This window comes from Monopterus albus, unplaced genomic scaffold (genome assembly GCF_001952655.1).
Source record: "Monopterus albus unplaced genomic scaffold, M_albus_1.0 scaffold372.1, whole genome shotgun sequence".
NCBI classification, from domain to species: Eukaryota; Metazoa; Chordata; class Actinopteri; order Synbranchiformes; family Synbranchidae; genus Monopterus; species Monopterus albus.
The window spans coordinates 90,818-97,978 of record NW_018128252.1 but is presented as its reverse complement, the minus strand read 5'-3'; the positions used below and the strand labels follow the sequence as shown (position 1 = coordinate 97,978).

The 7,161-nt window shown below is 39.3% G+C and overlaps 1 protein-coding gene across 1 annotated transcript in view; it reads right to left on the bottom strand.

Annotated features, from left to right (window-relative positions):
• kmt5b (lysine methyltransferase 5B) overlaps nt 1-5,626 on the bottom strand; it is a 6,717-nt gene extending 1,091 nt beyond the window's left edge. Inside the window, exons 1-9 of the mRNA XM_020585627.1 lie at nt 5,422-5,626; nt 5,178-5,325; nt 4,857-5,022; nt 4,660-4,769; nt 4,396-4,562; nt 4,269-4,288; nt 4,027-4,163; nt 2,740-2,939; nt 9-816 (exon numbers count right to left, since the gene is read on the bottom strand). Coding sequence (XP_020441283.1) covers nt 9-816; nt 2,740-2,939; nt 4,027-4,163; nt 4,269-4,288; nt 4,396-4,562; nt 4,660-4,769; nt 4,857-5,022; nt 5,178-5,325; nt 5,422-5,590 — 1,925 coding nt within the window. The 5' untranslated portion in view covers nt 5,591-5,626. The remainder of the gene's footprint in view (nt 1-8; nt 817-2,739; nt 2,940-4,026; nt 4,164-4,268; nt 4,289-4,395; nt 4,563-4,659; nt 4,770-4,856; nt 5,023-5,177; nt 5,326-5,421) is intronic.
• Between the last annotated feature and the right edge of the window lie 1,535 nt (nt 5,627-7,161).

The window sequence follows — 7,161 nt, the reverse complement described above, 5'->3', positions numbered from 1 at the left end:
GAAGGGATTTGCTGCAATTAGCAACCCCATTGTAGTTCCTGTGTCGGTCATTGAAGCTCAACAGCATGTTGCCGCAGTCTGAGAAATTGGTGGTGTGGCCAGCAGACACCGGCATGAATGGCTCACCGTACGAGTCCTCACATTTAATCGTTCGCTCTGTCCTGAGCCGCGGCAACCGTTTCCGCCTGGTGCACAAGCCTCTTCTGGCATAGCCAGTATCTAATGCTGGCTGCTCCAGTCCCACTCCATGGTGGAGATATTCCTCCATGTCAGCTGGCTCTGTTTTAATGACCACTCCACCAGGTACTGGGCTCAAGCCATCCATAGCACTGGGCTCCAACTTAATGCCAGATGCTGTTTCCTGGGCTTTTACAGGGGCCCTTGTGGACCTGCGAGTTCTGTACACTGGACACTGGCTGCTGTCACTGCTTTGCGCAGCTGGGAGATTGCCATTTTCCTTGGCAGCATGACGAGTGAGGCAGCCCCGTTGGCCTAATGTCTGTTGCACCAGCTCCTGTCCATCTTTCTCCTTCTTGATGGTGACACCTTTACATAGCGACACCTTTGAGTCCCTGAGACCCAGCTGGCAAGTCTCTCCTTTGGCCAATGCTTTAGGCTCTGTACCCCTCCTGCGACCCCGCAACTGGACTTTACTTAGTGAAGGCTTGGATTGGGATTTTAGTCTCTTTGGTACCCTGTTATTGTTTATGCGACCTTGTTTTGAACATGAGGTAGTAAGGGCTTTTGACAAAGTCTGTCTAGTTTGAGTCCTGTTTTTATACTTCAGGTCAGATGAAGATGTTCTTTTTCTGGCAGCTGAAGGAAAAAAGTTTAACTATTATTATTATATATTTAACATTTTCACAAACAATCAATTTACATACAACATAGCTGCATATCACTGCAAGAACCCCAAGCATTATGACATTATTCATTCATCATATTACAGTATTAAATCCAGGGTAAAAATTTGCTTTGGCATCTGGTCGTGATGCTCTGTATATCATCAGATGTGACAAACTTCTTAACTCCATCAGATCTTCTCAAGTCTGTAAATGATATCTGTAAATGATCATTCATGTTCAATCACTCACGTGGGTATGTGTTTATGGACCTATTAAGGAGAACAGTGCTTAATAAAGCTGTTCACCCAGTAGCACTCCTCACAACACCTCCATGGTTCATGTAAGTTGGTATAATATGCTGTAGAAATTAATGTTCTTCACTCTTTAACACTGCTTAGTAACATCACCATTTTTACAAGCTGTTGGTGAACTTCTGTGCCTTATGTTTGCTACATTTAGCTCAGAATGCTCTTCAATCAAATTAGTGGTCCTGCAATAAGGTTTCCTTTAGTTTTACTGGGTAAGCAGATTGAAGGATGCAATATCTGGCTCTGTCTATAAGCTGTAAAAACATTACATGTAGTGTTGAAATGTACAATGTTTTCACTTGTATTAGAAATATTGCATATGCTAACTAAACATTATTGTCAGTACCAATATTTATATCTAATCACCAGTACTAATACTATAAGTAATTTAATGTGCCGTTTATGTAAAAACACAAGTTACATTGTAAAATGAAAGAATTTGTGTAAAAGTTTATAATTTTTTTAATAACCATGTGAAAACCTTAATAGATAGCCATTATGCATTTTTAGATTTCACCATGCTAGAAGTGATGCTGATCATTTTGTCATGATGCCAGAGAAATTAGACATCCTTTGCTCTCTTTTCTTCTTAATACATCCGTGATTCTTCCGACCTGTGATCTTAGGCAACATCAGCAGACAGCAACAAGAACTCAGTATGCCTTTGGGTCCAAATGTGCACAGATAACACAATTTACTTTCCAAATTGTAATAAAGGTGCATAGTTACTATACTATCTCTGCAGCCCTTTACCAGGTCTACAAGCATTTGCACTCTACTTTAAACATAACATACATGTTGTGAACATCAAACCCTAGTTGATAAGTTTACTGATCATTTACTGCTTATATACATTTAAGCTGCGTACACATATTCTCACCAGCCACTTTATTAGGTACACCTGTACAATTGTATGTCATTCAATGCAACATTTCCCCCTTAACATCTGTGTTTATGAAGCTCAAAATGTTTGTTTTTGGTGAAATTGTCAAATGTACAAATTCAATTATATGTTTATTATTGACATCATAGTTAAAGGTGCCGTTGTACTGGACTACAATATATTCAGAGGTGTCTCTATATTTTTGTCCTCCACAGCTACATACATGAAAGGGTCAAAATATTAGGAACAGCTCTGAATATAATGTAGTCCAGTACAACACCACTTTTACCTATGACCTCAAAGATAAACATTAAATGTATACATTTATGACAAATTCACCAAAAACTGAAACATTTTGAGCTTCAATAACACAGATGTTAAGGTGGAAGTGTTGCAGGCGTGCACATACACACAGCACAGGTGTACCTAATAAAGTGGATGGTGTATGTCATTTGTCTCGCCCTTAATGCCCAGTCAAGTGGCCTTTGTATGTATGAAATTGAAGGCCACATGACCTTGCCCTTTTGTCTGATTAAATCTATATATAGATTGTCCAGCTCTAACATACTGTATGTACTTTTTGCAGGTGTTTAATGATGCCTTAACTACACTATCATATGAGATTTCTTCTAACCAGTTTTGAGTTTGGGAAATAACTATGGCAACAAAAGGAAGACATAATAAATGTTTAGGGGCCTCTTACATTGAAGTGTTTTTGTCATTTCCTGAGAGTCTACATCGGTGTGTGAGCCTACGGAGTGACTGTCTGAGCTCCTGTTTCCTTCCCCGAGCTTCTTCAGCCTGTTCAGACGTTTGTCGGTCTCCCGCAACCCGTATTTACTGTTGATCACTGGCACTTCCACTGGCAGTCCAGCTTTGGATTTAAAAGCACCAGTACCCCGTCTGCTCAACAATAACAAGAACAACACAAAATATCCCTTTAGCAACTACCTTTTAAAATAAAAAAGTGCATGTTCTAAAAAAAAAAAAAACACTGATTAGATTTCATAAACCATGGAAATGAGATTTCAGTTCTCTAAACGTAATGTTTCTGTCGCATTTTTCATTAATTTTTTAGTCAATAGCATACCCAAAATGTACTCGCCTGTTAAGTGTGCAGATATGCTGCTTTTCTGCCCTATTCCCTCTCTACAGCGACGCACCAATACCAGTATCAGTTATTGGGTCTCAAGCTGCCTTTTATTACTCGTACTAATAAAAGTTACTGTTTACCCACTACACCAATACTGTGCTTGTTATTCTGATCGTAGTGAATTGTTGTGTATGAAAAGAAAATTTTATGTAGTTAATGGTCAAGTCTAATGAGCTCTTTGTATGAAAAAGTGAGGAATTCTTGTAGACTTGGAGGCTGAGACAAGGCAGTTTCTGTCCAGCACAGAGTTTGTCCTCAGCAGCAGAGAAAAGAGGGTGATGCCACAAAGTGTTGCAGAACATCCCATTGCAAGAGGTATGCACCCTTTTTAATTAAAAATTTAAATTGCTGACTGGGACATTGTGCTCCTAATATGTTGCGTTCCACATAAAATTCAGTCAGCTACATTACATATAATTAAATCAGTGCCAATGCCAAGTTTGTTTACAGAGAAGTTATTTTTTATCAGTTACAGCCTTCTGTTGCATAGTTTATTTAATCACAATCAGAATGCAAGAACATGAAACTAAGAACTACAAAATCACTGCAGACAACAGGGGAAAACATATTAATCAATCATGAAAATAACCATTAGGTCTAGCCCTATAACTGAACTTTACTGGTGAGTGAATATTAATGTATAAAATGTATATTTACATATATAATTGCATTGGGATGTATTATATTGGCTCAATATAGCTTATTTGCACAGGACAAATAATATTGTGATCAAATGTGTCTTAACACCAAGCATGTATAAAATTCATACTTTATATAACACCTTCACGACATTCTGCACCATTTACTTTTTTATGGTGAATATGTTGTTAGACCTACCGTTCACATGTATAGCATTCACAAAATTCATTGTTTTCCCCAAAAAACCCATCTCCGTAGTAACATGAGATTTCCTCTCCTGGTTCAATGTCCCTCAAAACTTTGACACAGGCTGTGTCACGCCCTGTTGATACAAACTACACAGGGGGAAAAATGGGTTTAATTGGCTGAGCTTTCACAGTGAACAGCTACTGATGCAATGAATTAGTGGTTTTCTTAAGAAATATTTTAGTCAATCCTACCTTGCAGTTTGGCCGACAATCTGGGGATAAAAGAGGGAACAAAGAAAGGCAAATGAGTACTTTTCTCCAGGCATCTCAGCGCCATTACTAATGACATCTGATGATTAAAAACTATAAAGCCTAATACCGTGATTGATGAAGGCAGCTGGTCCCAGCCAGAGCTGGGCACAGTTCTTGCGAGTTGAATACATGACACTGAAGTCATTCTCCCCATGTCGGAGCAGCATGTTCTCCTCACTCTCTGAAAGCTCAGCGATGCATCCCACCAAATATTCAATCTTGTCATTTCTTTTCCTAGAAAAAAAAAATACAATATAGGGTGGATGAGGGCTACTGACAGTTGTGTGTTAATTAGTGGTGCTCTTATAATCAGAAAGCAGCATGTCCTCACCATTCCTTTGTTGCCACAATTTTAGCTCCATTTTGTTCTGATGAGTAGCGATTACAAGGGAGAATCTCAAACCCACTGTCTGTTGCAAACATCCGAAGATACACAAATACCTGCACAAGACAAAGTTATTCATCTTACTGGTCACCTGTGCCGCTATGGAAGAAAAACAGGGTTGTTCTACAATAATATATTTTTACATGTTGCTTGAAGAGCTTTTCTTGAGATTTTGTCTTGTGGAGAAAAAGATTTCGGCACCAGTCTCCTGATGTCAAAGCTCTGAAAGCTTTCTCCAAGTTATCATGTTTCTTGAAGCGCTCAATGATCTCTTTCAGTTCCTCTTGTCTTCCCTTAATTGGTCGAAATCTGCAGGAACACAGCGGCATAACAAGAATGTAATAATTAAATATATTTAAATAAATGAAATGCAATATAAGGACAAAGACATATGTGAACATCAGTAAAAATGCTTTCATTTGAGGCTGTGTGACCCTCAATTCGGTAGTGATGAATGTGCTGACCTGGTGTTCATTTTGTGAGTTTGAAAGCCCAGATATGGATCCAGGATGAGGCTTGTGGTCAGATCATCATTCTCACACAACTCCTTGGCAGTCATTCCTGAGGAGGGCACATAGCGCCTCTCTGCCTCCAGACTGGCTGCATTAAACCCTGTAGGAAAAAATAATAATTAAGCAATGGCTTAGATTATACTATGTGACTACTGATTAATTTAGATATTTGTGAACATAAAGATAAATAACTCACTGCGGCTACATCTTCGGTTTCTTGGGTGAGTTTTATTGTGCCGCAGGGATGATCGCTGACAATGCTGAGAGCGAGTCTGACTCTGGCTCACAGGTTGCTCGCTGGTCAACTTGTTTCCGTGTCGTCTGCCATTTAATACCATGTTCTTGGATTCGCCCAGCCACTTCATGCCCACAAGCCCCCTGGTCCAGTTGCATTTAGTCTCCTAGATGAAGAAACACTCTTGAGTGGGGAAGACTGAGGTCTAGAGTCTGAAACCTAAAGGTAGAGCAGGAACAACAAACATAACTAGATGCACATTTAAGAAATAGAATTAGTTTGCACAAACTGAACTACAACACAAATGGGATGGAAATGGTGAGGTGGACAGGTTGCTAGCAAAAAGACTGCTAAAGGATAAAAAAAGGTTAACATTTAGTGAGGATAAGAAATAAATCTTTACTCAGTGAGTTAGGAATACTCTTAATTCTTTGGCTAGTTCACACTTTAAACTAAATTGCATTTTGGTTTTCACAGACAACTCTACACACATATGTGATTGTGCCAACATGCCTTGAGAATGCTGCGATATAATTATTTGGGCCACATTCAGAAGGTTCCACTCATTCACAGATGTAGTGCAGTGAAGGCAAATGTCTCAAATTACTTTATAGAACTATCTTAACATCTGGATACAGGTCAGTCAATCCTGCCAAACAACTTGGACAAAGTTTCTTAGGTCTACATGAAGTGAGGTACCAATCAGTCAGTTATCAGTAAATATTCTTTAACCATTAAAACCTACTGCAGTGCAAAATGTGAACAGCATCAGTCAGTTTACCTAGTGGTAAATGGTGTTGTTTACACTATGGTAGGTTTAAGGTACACAGCACAACAGGAAACAGGTTTAACATGATCCTACAGCGCCACTCAGTGGTAACCGCAAATAATGCACTGGCTTACTGTCAAGTGCAACAGTAACCTCTTTGATACTATCTCCTATACATATAGAGTATTGCTTACCTAATTTAAGGACAATGTGATCATATAAAACATGTTGCATTACGTTTACCTTTATAACTGCATAAACATGCCACGCAATATTTAAACGCTTGCCATACGGATATACGATTATCCAATGCACAAATGCGTTGCAAGGAGCATTATCTCAGTTGTTATCGATACATAAAGTGTATGGCATTTTTAGCTCAGAAGCTAACGTTACCCAAAATGAAACGCAACATGCCACAGGGCTCAGGAAAGGCAGTGGAATCCCGGAAGGCCACATCGACGGCTAAGGCCGAGATTGTATCATCATCAATATAACGCTAGCTTGCATTGTTTGCTAACAACTGCCGTCTCTCCACCCATGGGCTGCTATGGTGGTTAGCTTGCAGCAAACGCCGGCAATATGCCATAATGGCAGTTTCCAATATGCAAGTTGGAGTTGAAACACAAGCATTTAACTAGAACTTCTACACGAAGAACGAAACAGTATTACAGCTGGAGACATATCGTAATGGTGGTTTAAACGATAGTATTACACAGTTAACTCCACGGTTCAAAGTGGCTAATGGCATTTTATATTATGTAACTTAGGCGAGTCAATAACATGACCAACGTCTAACGTGTGTCCCATTGTTTAAAGGCTACGAACCTTGTCGAATTATCCAACATTAACGTACTCCCGTGTTTGTGTTAGCTAGTCAGCTTGTGTTATGGCAGGTAGCATCAAACCTAAATTCAGCAGGGTGGCAACTC